We start from the raw sequence: 21,174 nt of genomic DNA, 5'->3' as shown, positions 1-21,174 counted from the left end.
AAATCCGCGCGCCGACACTGGGAGGCCTTTCATCGTCTCGGCTACAGCCACAAACAGCTGCGCAGATTTACGAAAAGGCTTGGTGCACTCCAAATAGCATACCAGTGCTCGAAGCACACAAATGTCCTGGCCCAAATGGAATTGGGAGACCACCTTAGGGAGGAACTGGGGGTGTGGCCAGAGCTGAACCTTGTCCTTGTGAAATACTGTATACAGTGGCACAGGGGTGAGGGCCCTCAGTTCAGACACCCTTCTGGCCGAGGTAATGGCAACCAGAAATGCCACCTTCCAGGAAAGGTGGAGGAGGGAACAGGAAGTGAAGGGCTCGAAAGGGGGTCCCATGAGTTTAGAGAGGGCCAGGTTAAGGTTCCATGGAGGGACTAGTAGGCGGGAGTACGGGAACAACCTCTCCAACCCTTTAAGGAACCGTCCCACCATTGGGTGGGCGAACACCGAGCCCTCCAAGAAGCCCGGATGGAAGGCGGAGATGGCCATCAGGTGCACTCTGAGTGAGGACGGGGCTAGTCCTTGCTGCTTGAGATGCAGAAGGTACTCCAGGATGGCCTGCACTGGGGCCTGGCATGGCCGCACCTGTCGGGGCTCACACCAACATGAGAACCTTTTCCACTTGGCCATATAGGCTGCCCTGGTAGAGTGCCAAGGAGAATCTGTTGCATTGGAAGGGAGTGCTGGCTCTCCAGGGCGTCAGGTGCTGTCAGGTGCAGTGACTGTAGGTCGGGGTGGACAAGCCCTGTGTAATGAGGTCCCAGTGTAGGGGCAGGACTACTAGGGCTTCCACTGACAGCTCTAGGAGCGATGTGTACTAGTGATGGCAGGCCCAGGCTGGGGCGATGAGGATCACCGCTGCCCTGTCCCTGCGCACCTTGAGTAGGACCTTGTGCACCAAGGGGAGCGGGGGAAGGCATACAAGCGAGCCCGGGCTGCGGCCCTGGAACGAGCAGAACCGCAGGCACTGTGCATTGGCCCTGGTGACAAAACAGGTCTACCTGGGGAAACCCCCACCTGCAGAAGAGCGAAAGTACGACCTCCGCCCTGAACGTCCACTCGAGCATGCGGTATGACCTGCTGAGGGAGTCCGCCAGCTCGCTTCGTACCCCCGGGAGATCGGACACCTTGAGGTGAATTGCATGGGCTATGCAAACGTCCCAGAGGAGGAGAGCCTCACGACAGAGTGGCGAGGAACGAGCCCCGCCCTGTTTGTTTATATAAAACATGGCAGTAGTGTTGACAGTCAGAACAGTCACGCTGTGACCACTCAGAGTGGTGTGAAAGGTCTGGCAGGCGAGACGAAGTACCCTGAGCTCCTTCACATTGATATGGAGCGACCGCTCTGCTCCAGACCACAACCCCTGAGTCATGAGGTCCCCCAGGTGAGCCCCTCATCCGTGGTCTGATGCATCCGTCACCAGCATCAGGTCCGGCTGTGGGGCAGCAAAGGGGATGCCTTTGCAAACCACAGGCTGGGACTGCCACCACAGCAGAGAGTCCAGCACGTCCCTTGGGGCTGTCACTACCAAATCCAGGGCGAGCCACACCTGCAGAGTCCTGAATCTCAGTCTGGCATGCCTGACCACGTTCGTGCATGCTGCCATGTGGCCCAGCAGCCGCAGGCAGCACCTGGCCGTTGTCATTGGAAACTGGCACAGGAAGGCCACCGCTCGCTGGATAGCCTGGAATCAGGATACCGGAAGGCTTGCCCGGGCCTGCACCGCATCCAGGACCGCCCCGATGAATTCCACTCTGTGCATGGGTACAAGCGTGGACTTGGGGACGTTGACCAGGAGCCCCAGCTCGTGGAACAATCTCAGGGCCACCTCCACATGGCCCCACACTTCCGCCTCAGATCGGCCCGCCAGGAGCCAGTCGTCGAGGTACGGGTACACCCGCATTCTCTGCCTCCGTAAGAAGGCCACCACCACCGCCATGCACTTCGTGAACACCCTTGGGGCCACGGCTAGACCGAACAGGAGAACCGCAAACTGGTAATGTTCTCAGCCCACGGTGAAGCGTAGGAACCACCGACGTGCTGGGTGGATGGCGATATGAAAGTACGTGTCCTTCATGTCGAGGGCAGTGTACCAGTCCCCCAGATCCAGGGAAGGGATGATGGTGCCCAGAGAGACCATGAGGAACCGGGCCTTGACCAGGAACTTGTTGAGCCTGCGCAGATCTAGGATGGGGCGAAGGCCCCCCTTGGCCTTGGGGATGACGAAGTACCGGGATTAGAACCCCTTCCCCCTTAGGCTGTGCGGCACCGCCTCTACCGCCCCCGCCTCTAGCAGCGAGCGGACTTCCTTCTCTAGGAGATGCTCATGAGAGGGGGCCCTGAAGATGGACAGGGAACGGGGTGGGAGGGGGGGAGAGAGGCGAACTGCAGCGAGTACCCATTCCTCACCGTGCGTAAGACCCAACAGTCTGACGTAATGGTGGACCACGCACGGGAGAAACGGGACAGGCGGTTCAGGAAACAAAGGGACGGATCCGGTGATTGGTCTGGTACGCTGTCCTCGAGCGCACCTTCAAAAGCCTGGCTTAGTACCCAGCTGGGGTTTGTGCTGGCCTTGGTTCTGGCCCGGGGCATTATTGTTACTATTGTTGTCGCGCCGTCGCCTCTTATCCCTGCCTCACCTACAGTAAGGCTCATGCCTATGGCGAGGCTGGTACTGGCATCGAGGGGGAAGCTGTGGCTTAAAGAGCTTCCTCTGGGTTGCTGGGATGTGCATACCCAGCGACTTAAGAGTAGCTCGCGAGTCCTTGAGGCTATGCAGCCTCATGTCTGTCTGGTCAGAGAAGAGCCCAGACCCTTTGAAGGGGAAGTCTTGGAGTGTATTCTGGATCTTGGGCAGCAGGCCTGACTCCTGGAGCCACGCCGAGCACCTCATGACCACCTCTGACGCGACTGTTCTAGCCACGGCGTCTGCTGAACCCAGGGAGGCCTGGAGAGAGGTCTTGGGTACTGCCTTGCCCTCGTCCACCAGGGCCATGAGCTCCTGTTGGGAACCTTGCGGGAGGTTGTCCTTAAACTTCCCCACTACCACCCAGGAGTTGAAATTGTGCCTGTTGAGGATGGCTTGCTGGTTCACAATCCTCAACTGAAGGTCTCCAGATGAGTACACCTTTCTGCCAAAAAGGTCCAGATGTTTCGCCTCTTTGGCCTTAGGGGCCGGGGCCTGCTGTCCATGGCACTCCCTTTTGTTTACTGCTGAGACCACTAGGGAGCATGGACTCGGGTGGCAGAACAGGAACTCATAGCCCTTAGATAGGGCAAAGTATTTACACTCCACTCCTTTGGCCGTGGGAGCGCTGGAGGCCGGGGTCACCCATATAGTCTTATAGTTGGACTGAATGGTCTTAACGAGCGGGAGCGCTATACTGGATGGACGTTCGGGGCTCAAAATGTCCACCTTGGGGTCCTCCTGCTCAACCATCTCCTTGGCCTGCAACCCCAAGTTTTGGGCGTTGCAGCAATTCCTGGTGGGCTCTATGGTCTACCAGCAGAGGGCCAGACACCTCTGTACCTGCCACCGCCTCATCGGGGGAAGATGAGGAGGTTAGCTGCTGCTCGACCCCCTCTGGTTGGTCCTCCTGCTCCCCTTCTCCCGTGGGAGGGGCCTCCGGCTCAGGCCAGGGCAGGAGTCCATGGGATGGCACTGGGCTCGGTGCCGGTCTCTCCGGTTTATGCTGGAGTCCTGATTGGCCCTTCTGGACCCCCAGGGCCTATGGCCTGGAATCCCCCATTGGGGTTGCCAGCTCCCCTGAGGGTCCCTGCTGTCTGGGTCCCGGTGCAAGAAGCTATAGCGGCCGGAGTCGGCGCTGGACTGTAGCAACGCCAATCGCAAAGGCCATGGCGGTGCCAATGATCGGCGCCCGCGGGAGAACGAGCGCCTCCTGGCTGAGTGGGGGCAGTACCAGTATCCCTGGGACTGGGACCAGGGTTCCCTGGACCGGGATCGTCTGCAGGAGTCCTCTGGCGAGAGCCGTCTCAACTCTTCCCGGTGCCGGTCTCTGGGTGGTGCCGGAGAGTGGCATGCCCTTTCCAGGGCTTCTTCACGCCGACCCACTGCCAGTGCTGCAACCACCTTCTGGGCTGCTGGCAGGTATGAGTCCGTGGAGTCGGAGCTCGACTGGGACCAACTCCGGGAGCAGTGCCGGAACGGTGTCCTCGAGAGGCACACCATTGCTGGCTTACCCCTCGATAGCACCCGAGGCATGGGTGCCGGAGGGTTCTCCCCATACGGGAGGGGGCTCGCCTCCGACAGCTCTATGAGGTCCTTTGCAGCCTCAAAGGTGCCAGGCACAGAGGGCTGATCCGTTATGTCCTCAAGCCCATTGTCCGCACTGAGCTCATTTAGGTCTGGGCTCGGAGGGGCTTGTGCTGCCGGGACCGCCGGTTTCAGGGCCAGTACCGCGGCCTTCCCGCTCTTATCGGTGCTCGGGGCCTTGGGAGGCGCCGGCCTCCTGTGCGGGGAACGACCGCGCCTTCCTTTTGGCTGCACTGGGGGCCGCATTTGGGAGGACAAGCGGTGCCAGGGCCTAACCTGGTGCTCTGGGGCCGACAGTTTACGGTGCTTAGCCGGTGCCAGGTCTCTCGACAGCTCCGGGGCACAACGCACCGAGGAAGCCTGAGCCAGCGTCGGGCACTCCAGGCCCGGCAGCTGCAATGTGGTCTCCATCAATGGTTGCTTTAGACTAAAGTCTCTTTCTTTCCTTGTCCTTGGCTTAGACGCCCTTGCAAATCCTACACAGTTCAGTTTGATGTCCGTCCCCAGGGCAACGTAGACACGAGTCGTGGGGGTCACTAACTGGCATAGGTTTGCGGCACGTGGTGCAAGCCTTGAAACCGTGGGCCTGTGGCATGCTCTGCGGTCTGGGGCGGGTGCTGGAGGCCTCCAAGCACCTAATGACTTAAGTGTCCACAATAGGTATGTTAACGAACTGATAACAGCTACTCTAAAGGCTAAGGGACTGCTCTTCTACAAGAGAGAGTGAGGGAGAGAGAGATGTTCCAATGCCACCACGGATGGTAAGAAGGAACTGGAGGGGCGTATATATATATATATATATATATATATGCGCGGCGCAGTGGCACCACTCGGGGGGCCCCGCTGGCCCGACGGGAGCCGCTAAGGGAAAAAGTTTCCGACGCTCGTGCACGCACCTAATGTGGAATGGATGTGAACAAGCACTTGAAGAAGAACCTATGTAACAGGAGCTGTGGTACTTATCCTGTAGGTGAAAGGTTCCGATTTCACTCCTGTTGACACTCTTGTGAACGGACTATAGTTCAGGAAAAGGGACTACAGTTTCAATAGTTATTGTCATATGGTCATTTCACCTCTTTGCCATAGGCGTAGTTTGACTTCTACATTGCGGGCGGCGGTTGCAGCATGCAGAGAGCACCCATCTGATACTACCCTCCATTCTTCTTGGCTCTGTGCGCTGTTCCTGCTTTGAGGGCCAGTGCATGGGGTGGGGAGGTAAAGCCATGTTTCAGTCTCCCCTTCCTTCTCTGCATCCCCAGAGGAGTTAGCAAGGGAGTAATCACGGGGGCTGGAATCATACCTGGTGCTCGTAAAATCTGTGTAAAGGGTCCTCCTTGTGCCCTCCCCATCTATTTGGTAAGGGCCAAATAGATGCCAGTTCTATTAAACTATGTAAGGTAACAAAGTTCAGTGTTCAGAAATCAAAGTCATCTTCTGGAATTCTACTGCTCAGGGACACAGCAATGCTGAAAACCGGAAAGAGCTTTTAAAACCTATATTGTTAAAAGCTATTTGAAGCAAAGCTGCTCTAGGAATGAGGAATATGAATAGATACGCCTCTACTGATTCAACAGGCAGTTAGTTACCAGTGTGTTTGACTTGGCATTTTGCCAATATAGGAAATGAATTACACAGAAGGCGCTTTGTAAACACAGGTTAACAGAACTTTAATTTTATCTTCAAGACCTATGACACATACAGTCCATATACTAAATCCTCTTGTAAAAGGAGACAGAAGAATGAGGTTTAAAAAAAACACTTGCTTTTTATGGTCTAGCTTGACCCTGAATCCCACATAGTGCAAGATCATGGGAAACACAAATAGGGTGAGATGACACCGGTAAAAATGCCTGTGCCCCATCTACATTAGCATTTCCACCAGCCCTACACCAAGTTTCTGAAAATTGCCAGCAGAGACAAGGCCTTTCGCTAACCATACGTGTGGCTATTTCTCAAGTGGAGTAAGCAGAGTAGTCAGAAATCTCTTCAGAGCACTAGCCCTTCCTACACAGAGGCTAATAATTCCTCTGTTTAGAACTGCAAAAGTAAAAATGGCAGTGATCGGGAAAACCGGCTTCAGCACTCCTAGCCACAGTTGAAAAACTGTGATAGAGTACTTAGAACTGGAGGATAAATTTCATTTCATAATGTCTTCATACTGACAAATTCCATTTAGCAGGAACACCCACAGCATCTTGAAACCATAGAGGATCGGAGTTTCATTTACCCTCTGGCAGTGTAAATAGCCTAACGTACATAATAATCAGGCCCCTGTAAGCTCCTCTGTCTGGGTCGTGTCCCCTTCCCCCACCCCCACTGTGGACACTAATGGAAAAATGGTATATGGAAAAATGATTTTAAAAAATACTAGTACTCAGTTTCGACAAGGTCTTTTCCCAGAGTTAGCACTGCTGCAGCTGCACTAATTCTAAACCAGGGTGGGAAAAGTGCCAAAAATTCCCACTGGAAACACACCAGTTAGTATATCTACCTAAGTTATTTAGAGCAGTGGTTCTCACATGTGCCAGTGGTCTGAAGAGGTTCTAGCATAAACGAGAACCCTACACATTTGAAAGACAAGGTGGTCCCACCATACCATCAAGTTTCAATTGTGCAGGCATCACTTCAAGTTGAGTGCCTTTATATTCCTCCCAGAGTTCCCTTGTACACGTATGCCTGTTTGCATTGTTTCACAGAAAATAAAGCCAGTCTACTAACATGTCTCTTTGTTGGGCATCTCTTTGAGCTAATTTCAGCCATGATCAAATTTGTTGATGACACTAAAATAGAGGAAGGGTAGCCAAATAAAACAAAAAATATTCCACCAACACAAAATGAGCTGGAGAGATTCAAGCTGTAGGAATAGCAGACAATGATAGGTATATGGTATGAATAATTACTGAGTTTTATAACATATATGAGAAAATAGACTGCACAGATACAAAATGGGTGGAAGTAACCAATTATATACTCAACACTGAGTGAGGTTATTTTCATCTGGTCACCTTAAACATTGTTCAGTTATTACATTTTCATATAATCACTCACTAGAAGGTGTGGGAACAGGATTGGGAGCTTCTGAGAGAAGATGACATTAAAATGTTTAAGAACTACTGATTAGGAGCCTGCTACAAGAAGTTACAAAAGAGCATTACAGCAGAGAATGCAAAAGATATTTATGAAGCTTCAGTGAAACTAGACAACTTTTCCAGCCAGCGAAGACTTACACAGTTCCTATATAAAGCATGAAGAATTAATACTGGAAAAAGAAAAAAAATCTGTATGCAAGTCATTTTAATAAATAACGAAAGGGGGGGAATCAAAGCAGACCCTTGATTATTTTTATTTTGTGTATGCACAGGTTTTACATGGGTTACAATAGTGCTACATCCTTCTTCAAATGACACATAAACCTAAAAAAACGAGGAGTCTGGTGGCACCTTAAAGACTAACAGATTTATTTGGGTATAAGCTTTCTTTCGTGGGAAAGCCTATGCCCAAATAAATCTGTTAGTCTTTAAGGTGCCACCAGACTCCTCGTTGTTTTTGTGGATACAGACTAACACAGTATGCATCAGAGGGGAAAGATAACATGAAACTCATTTGCCCTTCTGAGGCAATGACACTTTCATTAGCTTCAGTAAATCAAACCATCCAGCTAAAAATTTTAAGTCTGACTTTGTCATAAATTTCTTACATCTTATAATTTACGCTGCATAGAAATGTAAATAGACAAAACTACATGAAAGAATTAATGGAAGATATTGGCATAATGTGACTGAAAACTATGAAGTATTTGCATCTTTCCTAACTTTAGCCACACTTCCAATAAATACATTAGTTTAAACTGTCATTCTAGTTGTGTATTAGTAAGCTTTTTATATTCTGCTGGCAAAGTGGATTTGCAGCCAACAAGCCATCAACCCTATTTCAGTTTTTTTAGCTTACATTCTTGTTAGATGATTTCCGCTATATCAGCGTCTACTCTCCTATATTATCTTAAACGATTCTTGTTCGTCGTCGTCATACAGAGCAAAACAACAATATTTTCAGTGCCAAAGTCAGCTCTGCAAAGTAACTACTGAAATTCCAGTGGAAAAATATAAAGCTCTGTATAGTACAAGCCGGTATGCTGAAACCTACTTCTCCCTATATTATATATATAAAAATAAAATACATTTCATGTGAAAGCTTTAATAAGTTCCCTTTCAAAAAACAAACTTGCTATGTAAAAATCTATTGATCTCTTGATTTTCACAACTGACATTCAATTTTAGATAATTTGCCAATCTACAAAAGTTTATAAAGGTTTTTATCAATTTCCTATATAAAACTGTATTGTACATGTAACAAAAGGAAATATATTACTATTACACCAAAATTTTAAAAAAACCAAAAACATCCTCATACGTACCTGTAACCATTTTTGTAACAAAACTCTATACAATGTTAATATGTAAACAGTGGTTTTTGTCTTCTACAGAAAGTATAGCGTTATATCTGACATTTTAAAATCATCATCAGGCTGGCAGATCTTGCCAATTATAACTTTTTCAAAAATTAAAACTACATAGAAATAGCCTCAAGAATTGATCTGACTTATAATAAGTTGCAAAATAAGTTGTATTTAAACAAGGTAAAAGCTCCTTATAAGGTGACGCTTTGGGAAACTCTTGTGTGTAAATATTATCCCTTTGATCATACTAAGCTCCTTCTCCCAACACTACTCCACCAAACAAAAAAATATTTACTGTATTGTAACGTGAGAGACAGAATACAACCCATGTTCACACCCTACACAGTATTGTAACAATCTTTGTACAAAGTATACCTTGTAAGGTGTCTTGTGAAAACTCAATTTGCTGGTGAGTACTGTTCTAGTGTAAAATACGTACAGCAACATTGTATGTGAAGTTATAAGATTCCCTGTATGATGTTATTAACACACGTTTCAAACCCCACAGTCCTGCCCAGGCAGAAGTCAGGTCTGTCCTAAACAAAGGAAGGAATGTGTGCTTGACTTAATTTGATTACCCTGTACACTGCTTAAATGCAAACAGGAAGTTCAAAACACGTGCAAAAAGCCAGCAGGGAACATCCTTCCACATAGACTCTTTGTCTCTTGGGTCTCAGATGGAAATGTTTTTCAAGAGGGAGTCAAAACATAAAAAGGAGGGATAAACATCCCAAAGCCCTCTGCCCCTACCCATTGCATTCACTGCACCTGAAGAGACAAAGAAAGCAACCTTTGGACTCCAGGGAGCGGTCTTGACCTAAAGAGTTTGGTCAGTGAGACTGCTGAAAGCATGTGGTGAGAAAACTTTGCTTTGAATCTAACATAGCTTGTTAAGTTAGGCATCTGTAAGCATTGGTCTTTATTTTTTCTTGTAACCATGTCGGACTTCTATGCCTCATTACTTGTACTCACAATATCTCTCTTTAATCTTTCTCTCGTTAATAAACTTGTTTATTGTTTTATCTAATCCAGTCTGTTCAAGCTGAAGCATCCAGGTAACTCCATTTGGGGTAACAAGTTGTGTGCATAATTAGTCCCTGAAAGGAATAAAGGACTCAGTAGATTTGTACCGTCTCGGAGAGGGCTGGGCAATAAAGGACATACATTTCTGGGGGGGAAATCTGGGATTGGGAGGGTGCTATGGTCACCCTGTAGAACAACCCAGGCTGGTAAAAAACCAAGGTGTGCCTGGCTGGCTGTGTGCTGGGAGTGACTTACATGCTGGAGGCTGTTTGTGAGCAGTCCAACTCGAGGCTACAGCAGCAAAGCATTTTAAATGGCACTCCAGGTTAGAGGGCAGGGGTGACACAGCTACTCATTAGTATGGACTGTACTCTGGTATGTCACACTGCAAAAACCAGCCACAACAATTTAAACCACAAACCAACCGGTAACTTTGCAAGTGATCCCTTAGTTAACAAAAGGTCCGAATTTAATGTCTGGTCACTGAACATTTGTTACAACCAATCTGTGGTAGAGAAATGTGGCTTTATCAGCAGTGCACAAAATGAGCAGATCCTGGCTCAGGAAACTAGTTGCTCAGGTATTCTTTGTGAAAGCATGCAAACAGAATTGCACAGCCTCCCCCAAAACATGGAATGTTCCTTAAGCCAGCTAATGGTCAGTTGTGTACTGTGGGAACCCATTTTGCCTTTAGTTTGTGACATTTCTCACATTCCCATGCCCCATTTTCACAAATAAATGACTATTATTAACCAACAACTGTTATAGACCAACCCCAGAAACAAATCCTCAACCACTACACGACCCCTGAATAAATAGGCTTTGCACAGGGATTCTCCCTGGGGACCAAGGTTCATGGAACCATCTCTTCAGGCTGGGGGGGATGGGGGAGAGAACTGGAATCACAGCATGGCCATTGCTGCAGCATCTTTCCCAGCTTTTGTACTCTCAATTCATTAGGATGCAACTGGCCATGCTCAAGTAACCCCTGGCTACTTCCTCATTCCTCTTCTAGCCCTCCCTGCACTATCCCTAGCCCTCCCCCGCCTTCATTCTGCAATGGAGTAACCACTAAAATCCTTGGGTACAGGGTACAGCAGAGTCTCCCTGTGTGTGCCCTCCTCATCCTGCCCTTCCTCCACACAGCCGAACCACACCACCACTGTTTGGAAAAGCTGGGCAGGATCTCGCTTATTGATCAGGGGACACAGGTGAACAAGGACAAACCTGGGGATGGATTTTAAGCGTCAGGCCACTTTATTAAAACTTCACATCCAAGAAGGGCACTATCTACCCATGCCAGGCATTAGGTGCATCCAGTGCAGGGTTCACAGGGCATTTATCATATAGCCCATACTCGGGGTAGCCTCCCTAGTGCCAATGCGAATGTTTCATCTTCCTCTGCTGAATCCTCTCCTTTTCCTCCTCCAAAGGGGACTAAAGGTACCAAAGAGGGTTCCTACTCTCCAGATCTCCATTTTTCCATAGACCTGGGGTCCACCAGAGAAATCACGTCTCTTATTTTCTGGTTGCTGGCTCTTTGGCCTATTATCTGCACTGGACACCAGCCTCAAGTGGCTAAAAATGGTGAAAGAGGTCTGAGAAATCCCAGGCCGGGTTTAATTAAGTGACTGTAGAAAGCAAGAGCCAATCAACTTGCATCTGTCTGGCCAACGAACAAAGGGGTACTCAGTGGGAGGAGGGGTCTATTCCTGTATAAATTCCCCTTTATCCTAAGCTATCCAGCACCTTGAGGTTCCAATCAAGTTTCTCATCCATTAGATCAGTGGGTGTCAGTGCACTCAAAATGAACTAGGATAGTGTGATGATGTATTTCCTCCTCCTCATTTCAGAGAATAGCAACAGGAAATGAAACCACAACAATAAAAAGAGGGATTTCTTCTTCAATTTATATAACATACAGGCTGAGTTTCATATTCTTTCTTAAGCAACTTCCTGCTCTTGTGATTCCAGTGAGATGCTGGAAGATAAAAAATGGTATCCGTTTGTCATGTCAGCATTAGGGCAAGAGAAATTGCATGCAACAAGTATAGATAGGTACTTCAGTCTCTCTTCAAGATAAGCAAGTCATGTTTTCTAGAGAAGCTAAAAAAGAAACATGGATCACACAAAAGGAAATAGAGTTGGAAACAATGGGAAAGCTATTGCATCTACCAACTCACATTCCTGCTAAAACATGAGGGAAATTGTCTTTCACACTTAGTTTGCTTTGCTTTGCAAGGGGCTCTTTTTGTTTTTTAATGATTTTGTGTGACTGAAAGCGGAAGTTGAATATTTGGTCAGACAACAGTTTTCGGCACAATATACTGTATATTACAGAGTGTGAGAGAGAGAGAGAGAGTGCGCACGCACACTAGCTTACTTCACCTATTCACTTCCATGAAAAAATGTATTCAAACACTTTTAAAAAATAAATTAATTATGGTATTTAATCAAATAACTGAATCTGGCTATAATTACAAACCAAAATAAATATTCTGTGCTCAATACATCCAGCTTCATAATATGAAAAATATTTATTATGGATGCTGAAAGGCCAAATTCCTCCAGTTTGTTCAGTATACATCTTTTTCATTACCCAGACAGGACAATCAAAATGAAAATATATTTTAATAAAATCTTACCTCAGCCTCTCCTCTTCTTTCTTGCGAAGGCTGAAATCTCGTTGGACCACCTGAAGAACATGCTCTGCTTCATCATCTGTCAAACCAGATAGATCCAGTTTCCTCCCCATTATTTGATCTATCCTGGATATAAACAATAAAAAAGTACCTGAAATCATAAAAGGCAACAAAGTACCAAGCGAACAACTTGAAAGCATTGTGTGGACTTCAATGAATTCATAAAATAAAGGACTATTGTGGCCACAACATCAGAGGACAAGAGAATCTCTTTGTATTTTATTCTTTTTTAAAGCCTCTAACCTGCACATACATTTAGGGGGATTGTGCACCACAGTTAATTTCATTCATTCCATCTTGATTTCAAATAGGACCTCAAAAGTTATTTTCAAAAATGGGCAAATATTATTTCTATCACTTGGTAAGTGGCAACATTGCTACTCTACCTACAAGTAATATGTTACGGTGACCAAAAAGAAATTTAGAAATTCTAAGAGTTCAAAATCAAATCAACTACATGTAGACTTTGGAAACCAATGAAATACAATTTTATTTCCAAGAAAAGCATCGGATTTTTTAACAATTTCCACTGAGATCCCAATGAAGGAGTGAGATTCATGCTTCTGGAATGCCTTGCCCTATTGGACTAAATACCTCAAGTTACCAGTTTGGTCTTAATCCATCTAGAAATGTTTTTTCAGAAAACTGCCATTCAATAATGTTCCTAACAGAAATTTGACCGACCCTGAACAATTCTGCATCAAAAATACGTGGAAAAAAGGAAAACACTCAGAGTGGAAGATTCACCACAAACCAATGCACTAAATAATTACTAATTTCACTTTAGCCTTGAAGATTGGAAAACAAAGTTAAGTGTTGAACAAGTAAATCATCAGTATATCTATAGAAACAGAAGAACTGAGACAAAGAGCATCGGATTTACAGGATAATGCCAGACAAGTTAATGAGATCCATTAGGAGCTAAAACTACAGTGTAAAGCCCAACAAAATAATTGGAAGACTTAGAAAAGCATAGGAGTTGAGAAAACATCGAAATAATGGGACTGAGAGAACATAAAACAGGAAAATTCAATAAAATATTTGAGGCCTGGATATGAGAATTTCTGCAAATGGATAGCAACAAAAAAAAATCATTAAATTTGAAACAGAAGTACAAAACAGGTTCAAATTAAAAACAGGAAGTGTAAAAAACAGATTTGCTGGCAAACAAAGAGCAACAAGGCTGTAAGACTACAACTCCTCTGATCATCAGCCCAAAATTTTGGACATGTCTCATGCCAAAACAAAAACTCAAAGGAGGAAAGAAGAGGATCTCATTCATCTAGGATTATGCCATCAATATACGTAACAGGAGAGGAGAATTTAAAAATAAAAATTGCATAAACAGCTCCACAATATACAAAATTTGCTCTCCAGTCTGGTCATCCCAAAAATCACCTATGAAAAGAACAAACTCCTCCTCATCACCAGCAGATGTTCAGTTTTCTCTACATGGAATCAAAAATGACCTCAAAACCTGATGAAATAGTTTTACAGCTAAGAAAATATATTGAAATGTATTTACCTAAGGGACTAAATTAGTTTAGAGCTCATTATCTAAGCACTTCGATTATCCCTATCATGATATTATCAGTATCCCCCACGTAGTTATAGAACAGAAAGTGGCTGATGGGACAAAAAGGAAATGGTCAAGCATTCTAAAAGCCCTAAATGTGAAACAGAGAAGGGGCTGTGAAAAAGGCAATTCCGAGAGCCTGCACCTACCTGTTTGGGAAATGACGGCCCAACAGTCTGTGTGTTTTCATTTTTGTTTGTTTTGTTTAATAAATTGGTAAGTTCAACTATCAATACTGGCTCCTGTGAAAATTTTACCAGTAAGGGAACCCAGAAACCATGCATGCTATTCATAGTTTTATATGGAAGCCACAGTATCCAATCATTGAAGATCCATTTTGCATTCTTAATGATTTCATATAAAAACTTACAAAGAACTCTTTGAAATTCTTATGTCTAAAATTTTCAGCAGCTTTGTATCTATTACAAGTTTAAAACCATCTCTTCTAAGAATGTGTATAGCCCAAAGACATATCTGAGCAATACTCTGAATAAATAAAATTATGGCGTGGAATTAAGTGACCTTTGTGTTAGAGCAAGTGGTGAAAATGTGAAACGTGCTACATTTCATCCTGAAATAATTTTCCAAAATAAGATGGCCCATTTGTTGCCAACACTCAATTGAAAATGCATTTGTGTTGTTTATACTGTATTTTATCTGCTCCAATTCTTTAGTTTTCAGTTCTTTGAAAGGGAACTTCATATACCTGGAAAGAGAATATCATTTATCTTTTTCTACTTGTTAGGCTATTGCTGAACTTTAATATTCACTAACTAAAATTTCTTATTTTGCCACTCAGAATATAAATAGATGTAATTAATGGTATGCTAGATGAAATCAAAGACATTGTTAATAGATGTCTGAAATTAGATTACGAATTCGTTGGGTGAGGAACTATTTCTTAATGTGTATCTGTACATTACTAGGCACAATGAGGCTGTGATCCTGATTTGGTCCTTTGTGTGTTACCACAAAGCAAAACCCAAACATTTATAAGTTTTAAACAAATGACAGGAAAATTCCTATCAAAAGGACATTTTAAAAATAAAATTACTAACTTTAATAGGTAATAGAAAATTAGTGCCATGGAAACAAAGGACCGTATATCATCCCTTTTCCCCAACTCTTTCTTCATAGCAGGGGAGGGAATAAGTTAAAATAGAGGCAAAATCTTACTAATATACATAGGCAAGAACAGAGACTAACAGTTTGCACCCCTCTACGCACACCAAGACCATTAATACCTGCTGGAAGTTTCAGCAGAAGCTGCAAGGGTTTGCCAGTGGAACGATGGATTATAGAGGGGCTTTTCCCCAGTGCAGCTCCATACCCTCTCCCAGCAGACAACCTTCCCTCTATCCCAAACACACAATGAGATACTGAGGCTTTTAGCCCTCTACACCTACCCTAGGAGAAGCAAGTGTCCTCAGCAAAACTTGCTGGCAGCAGTCTGAGGACAGTTCAGTGTAGCAGCATGGAGGGGTATGTCCTGTACGCTTTTTCTTTCTGATCTAAGGAGACCCAATGCAGCACTCATCTTAAGGCTTTTTATAGTACCCAAAACAAAACAAAAAAATGTAAAAAACACTTCAAGTGGAGGGCCTCATCTCTGCCCCTGCCAGACAGCAAGTTGAACTGGAACCAGAGAACCAGTTCAAACTGGGGAATTTTGTGGTTTGTTTGTTTTTAAAAACTTGAACCATAACCAAACCCAACCATAATTTTCTCCTACCTGCTGAACCAGAACTGAACTGAAAAGGCCTGCCCCAGTATGATGAGATTAGGGTTGCCAGGTGTCCGGTTTTCAACCAGAATGCCTGGTCAAAAAAGGACCCTGGCAGTTCTGGTCAGCACCACTGACTGGGCTATTAAATGTCCGGTAGGCAGCGCAGCGGTGCTAAGGCAGGCTCCCTGCCTGCCATGGCTCTGCGCGGCTCCTGAAAGCAGTGGCATGACCCTTCTCTGGCTCCTACGCGTAGGGACAGCCAGGGGACTCTGCACACTCCCCCACCCTGCCCCAAGCACAAGCCATGCAGCTCCCATTGGCCAGAAACTGTGGCCAATGGGAGCTGAGGGGACAGCGCCTGCGGACAGGGCAGTGCACAGAGCTGCCTGGCCATGCCTCCGCATAGGAGCCAGGAGGAAAACATGCTGCTGCTGCTTCCGGGAGCTGCTTGAGGTAAGCTCCGTCTGGAGCCTGCACCCCTGATCCCCTCTGTGCCCAAACACCTTGTCCCAGCCCTGATCTCCCTCCCGCACCCCAAACCCCATGCCCAGCCCCACCCCAGAGCCTGTACCCCCAGCCAGAGCCCTCATACACACCCTGTGCCCCAACCCCCTGCCCTAGCCCTGATCCCCCCTCCCACACCCGAAACTCCTCAGTCCCAGCCTCACCCCAGATCCCCCTCCCAATCTCCTCAGTCCCCGCCCAGAGCACCCTCCTGCACCCCAAACCCTTCATCCCCAGCCCCACCCCAGAGCCCTCACCCCCCTACACCCTAACCCCATCCCAGCCTGGAGCCCCCTCCCACATCCTGAACCCCTCATTTCTGACCCACCACAGAACCTGCACCCCCAGATGAGAACCCATACCCCCTCCCACATCCCAACCCCCTGCCTCAGCGCGGAGTCCCCTCCCATACGCCAAATCCCTCAGATCCACCCCCCAGCCCAGAGCCCCCACACACACCCCAAACCCTTCATCCCGGCCCCACCCCCTCCTGCACCCCAACTCCCTGAGCCAGCCCGGTGAAAATGTGTGAGCGAGTGACGGTGGGGACAGCGAGCCACAGAGGAGGGGAATGGAGTAAGCGGGGGGCAAGGCCTCGGATAAGGAGTGAGGCAAGGGGCAGGGCAAGGGCGTTCGGTTTTATGCAAGTAGAAACTTGGCAACCCTAAATGAGATGAGAATAAGACTAGAAGAAGGTCAGCCTACAAGAGTAGGGAGGAAGAAGAGAAGCACAGGAGCTGCCTGTATATCACATGAGGCAGCAAGGGGGCCAGCGACAGATGAACCATCTCTGAGAGCAGAGGTGGAATGCTCCCTGGTCCCAGAAGTTAACTCTTCGCCCGCACCCTTCCAAAAAAAGTAATGGCTCCCCAACCCTTCTCCCCCTTAGACAGGCCTCCTCCGACCCCATACCCAAACCCTGGGGAAGCTCCTCCCTTCAATTGCCCCATTTGAGGCAGGGCCCATGCCGCAAACTTATTTCCCCACTGAAGTAAGCCACAGGCTTCACTCCCAACCCCCCACCCTCTAGGGCAATACCTGATACCCATCTCCAACCACCCCACCCATCCCTGAGCAATTCTCTCTCTTCACCTACTCCAGCTGGTTATGACAGGCTCTGATTAGAGGAGTCAGAACAAGCTCTGCAAAAGTTTGCATGTTAAACGAACTCACGTGGATCGGTGATGACTCAAGATCACCCCTCTCTGAATTGCTTCTCGGCTAAAACACAATCATACTTTATTAGATTCTGGAAATATGCAACTGGGCTGTGCTAATGTCTTTGGTTTACTTATAGTAATTATATTTCTATTGTAATTTATTACAGCAATGGAGAATCATAAGGAGAAAACAACAAAAATCCCATAAGAATGTTCTTCAAATATGACCATGTAAATAAAATAGCTATTTGTCCAGTTCAGAAACCAGAATCGTGTCAGAGAACCATGCTGCCAATCTGGAAAGGCACATTCAAAGACACCACCCTGAGGAGTAATCTGCAATTTCTTAAGGTGAAAAATGACAAAAGGACCCCAACAATCCTGACGAACCCACATCAAGAAGTCTACAACAACATAAGATACTTTGGATTCCATGTTCACAACTCAGGCAATTGCAACAACAATTGATTAAGCTACCTTACTGGAGGCTCGCCTAGAATTAGTCACTGTAAAAAGGAGGACTATTGAAGCTAATAGAGGATTCAGGATTTTGTGAAATTGTTGACCCCATTCTGGAAGGGCTGGGGACGAAACTTACATTGAACTGCTGAAGATGGACGAGTCAAAGTTACTGCTGTAGCAGGCACCATTCAAGAGGGGGAATCACAAAACAAGTAAAAGGAAGACTAATTTCTTTGAAAGAGGGTTGTGCCACCCAATTTGGCTGATCCGTTTTAAGAGAGTAACATTCAGTATATTGTTGCAGGACAAATTGCTCTTCTGACTCTACCACTGAAAGAGATCAAAGAAAGATGCATCTCTTGAATATTTAAAATCAATGATTCTTAAAGTTGTTGGTATGTCTGGAATCACTCCTAAGCGTATATGTAGTATTACAACAGATAATGGAGAAAAACATAGTGAAAGCCGTGAAGTTAACAACTGAGGACCAGGAAATGGAAGAAGAACAACAACAAATTCAGGTGAAGGATAAATTATTTATTCTTTGGGAAAGAAGTTCAAGAAGAAGATATGGAGCAAGATTGGAATGATTTGACTCCTATGGTTGAAGCAGCTAGCCTTAATATATGTGCTGAGGCCATGGGTGTAACATTGAAGGGAATTTTCTATTTTGCCTAAACCCTGTAGTTGAAGACTCCCTGAAAAACGTACAATCTCTGGTATAATTCATAAAGCTCAATATGTCTGTAAAAAATGAGAAATCAAACAATATTGGTAGAACTTTGAAAATTTAATTAAATTAAATTTAAAAACCCACTCTTAGTTTGTCCTGCCAAATGACTCTCAATTTATACTTGAGTGACTCTTGGAGTGCAGGGATTTCTGCCAGGACATGGCCATCTCAAACCATGAGCAGAATGGAGTGTCACTGAAGGCACCACAATTGCATTGAAACCTGCTAAAGTGATAAGATTCTTCAATATGAAAAACTGACCACATGTGACTTTTATGGTGCCTAATTAAAATGCCAACTGGAAACATCAAAAGTCTCTTCTCCATTTACTGAATCCTTACTGGCTTCAGTGGGGGGGGGGAAAAAAAGAAAAAAATCTGTTTGAAAATTATATCTGTCTCATGTGTATATCTAGATCCTAGATATCAACTCCTACTGTCAGAAAGGGACAAAGTCAAGTCAAAACGTGGACAAAATTGGAAATGCTTCAGTCATAAGTAAAAATTAATAATGTCATAGAATCAATGTCAGAAACCTCTGAAATTGAAAGATTGGATGATGAATCGGAATATCATTTTACAGCTCATGAAATCTCCAAACACAAATATACCTGAATGAAGGAAAGCCCAAATAAGGATTGGGCCAATTCTTGGTCCATTTGCTGATAAGCCATGTCTCAGTAAGAAAGAAAACATATTGAACTGCTGGGAATGTCATAAAGATGGCATGATCGAGCTGTATCAATTGTCAGAAATTGTACTGGCAGGTTCAGCAACACAGAAGAGTGTTGAAACAACTTTTTCAGGCCTGAAATTTACCACAGAGTTCCAATATGACAGAGCAAATATTAGAAGATGTTATTTTAGTTCATTCAAACAAATTATTTATTAAAAAAATCGTGTTTATTTGACAACAGAAATACTAGGAAAACTCAAAAAATAAATAAATGGTCAAAAATCAAAATAGTTTCAATTTTAAATTAAAAAGGAGAGTTGAAACTTATTTCCACTAAGATTGAAATTTGATTTGAACCAGTAACGACCTTTTTTTTTTTTGGGTGGCCTGAATATGAACTGAATTTGAACACACCAAATACAACTTGAACACAACCGAATCACAATAAATACCTGCCTCCAGAGGCCTGAAAACCCCTCTCTCAAAGGAATGAGAAATCAGAACCTCCCCATGATAAGACCCAGTGAATTTCCCAATTAACATTTCACTTCCATAGTTTTTCTGGGGGAAGGCATGAAGTAGTCCAAAAGAAAGTAAAGCTATTATCCAAGCAATTTCAGCAAATGCCAGGAAGAGCCTCTGTGGTAGGGCTTGCAATGTTCTGGGGCACCTGCCACAACAGCTAGAAATCAAACAACTTTCACTGCTTTAGAAAAAGCAGACAGTCAACATTTTTTTGCCATTTTTGCACCAAATTTTATCTTCAAAATATTCATTGCAATGTTTTTGGAAACTTAACCAAATTAGTATTTGAAAGGTTTATATTAGATTCCATCCATAAACCATGACCTGCCCACTTTCTGCCAATCTCCAAAAAATAACAGCTTTCCAGATAACTGTTCTTTGCAGTTCTAGAACACCTTTTCTCTGGTAATGTCAGAACAATTTAAAATATTAATGAATTATGCCAGAAAATACTGTATTGGGCAAAAGAGTTAAATACCCTTTTTGTTTCGGTTTGCATCAAAAAAACTTAGCAGCGATTGGACAACTGACATAGCGAACATCAATGTAAATTGGGTAGGATTTGAGGCTCAGATAGAAAAAAGAACACGTTAAGAATTACTTAGACAAATTGGATGTTTTCAGGTTGGCAGGGCTGGATGAAATACATCCTAGAATACTTAAGGAAGAGGCTGAAGAGATCTGAGTCATTAGCAATTATCTTTGAGAACTCGTGAAGGATGGCAGAGACCCCAAAGGACTGGAAAAGGGAAAATATAGTACCTGTCTACAAGAAGGGGAATAAGGACAATCCAGGGAATTATAAACCAGTCAGCTTAATTTCAGTACCTGGAACGATAATGGAGCAAATAATCAAAGAATTTGTAAGCACCTAGGAAAAAATAAGGTCAGTGCTCATTTCAACTAGAGTAAATGGTGAATTCTCTGTAACTTGATGTCTTTAAATCATGATTTGTGAACTTCAGTATGAGTTATGGGACAATTACAGAAGGGTGTGAATGAGGTTCTGTGGTCTGCAATGTGCAGATGGTCACACTAGATAATCACGATGGTCCTTAAAGTCCATGAGTCAACTCAGATTTGTCAAGAGCCAACCCTGTCAAACCAACCTAATATCCTTCTTTGACAAGGTAAACAGCCTTGTGAATAGGGGGAAGCTGTAGATGTGATATATCGACTGTAGGAAGGCTTTTGATATGGTCTCAAATGACCTTCTCATAGACACAAGTGGTTGGAAAAGTGTACTCAGCATAGTTATCAATGGTTCATAATCAAGCTGGAAGAGTACATTGAGTGGTGTCCTGCAGGGATCTGTCCAGAGTCTGATTCAATTCAACATCTTCAGAAAT

The 21,174-nt window shown here is 45.1% G+C and overlaps 1 protein-coding gene across 17 annotated transcripts in view; it reads right to left on the bottom strand.

Annotated features, from left to right (window-relative positions):
* LOC102939317 (myosin VIIA and Rab interacting protein) overlaps positions 1-21,174 on the bottom strand; it is a 418,560-nt gene that overhangs the window by 316,353 nt on the left and 81,033 nt on the right. For 15 of the 17 annotated variants that reach the window (XM_043540746.1, XM_043540753.1, XM_037890216.2 and 12 more), the window contains one exon: positions 12,408-12,530. In XM_043540746.1, the coding sequence (XP_043396681.1) occupies positions 12,408-12,517 (110 nt within the window). In that variant the 5' untranslated portion in view covers positions 12,518-12,530. Of the gene's footprint in view, positions 1-12,407; positions 12,550-15,446; positions 15,549-21,174 lie in introns of those variants that run through there. The other 2 variants (XM_043540745.1, XM_043540747.1) reach the window with 2 other exon arrangements.

The sequence above is a fragment of the Chelonia mydas genome, chromosome 2 (genome assembly GCF_015237465.2).
Source record: "Chelonia mydas isolate rCheMyd1 chromosome 2, rCheMyd1.pri.v2, whole genome shotgun sequence".
In the NCBI taxonomy this organism is placed as follows: Eukaryota; Metazoa; Chordata; order Testudines; family Cheloniidae; genus Chelonia; species Chelonia mydas.
This window is presented reverse-complemented; position numbering and strand designations above follow the sequence as displayed.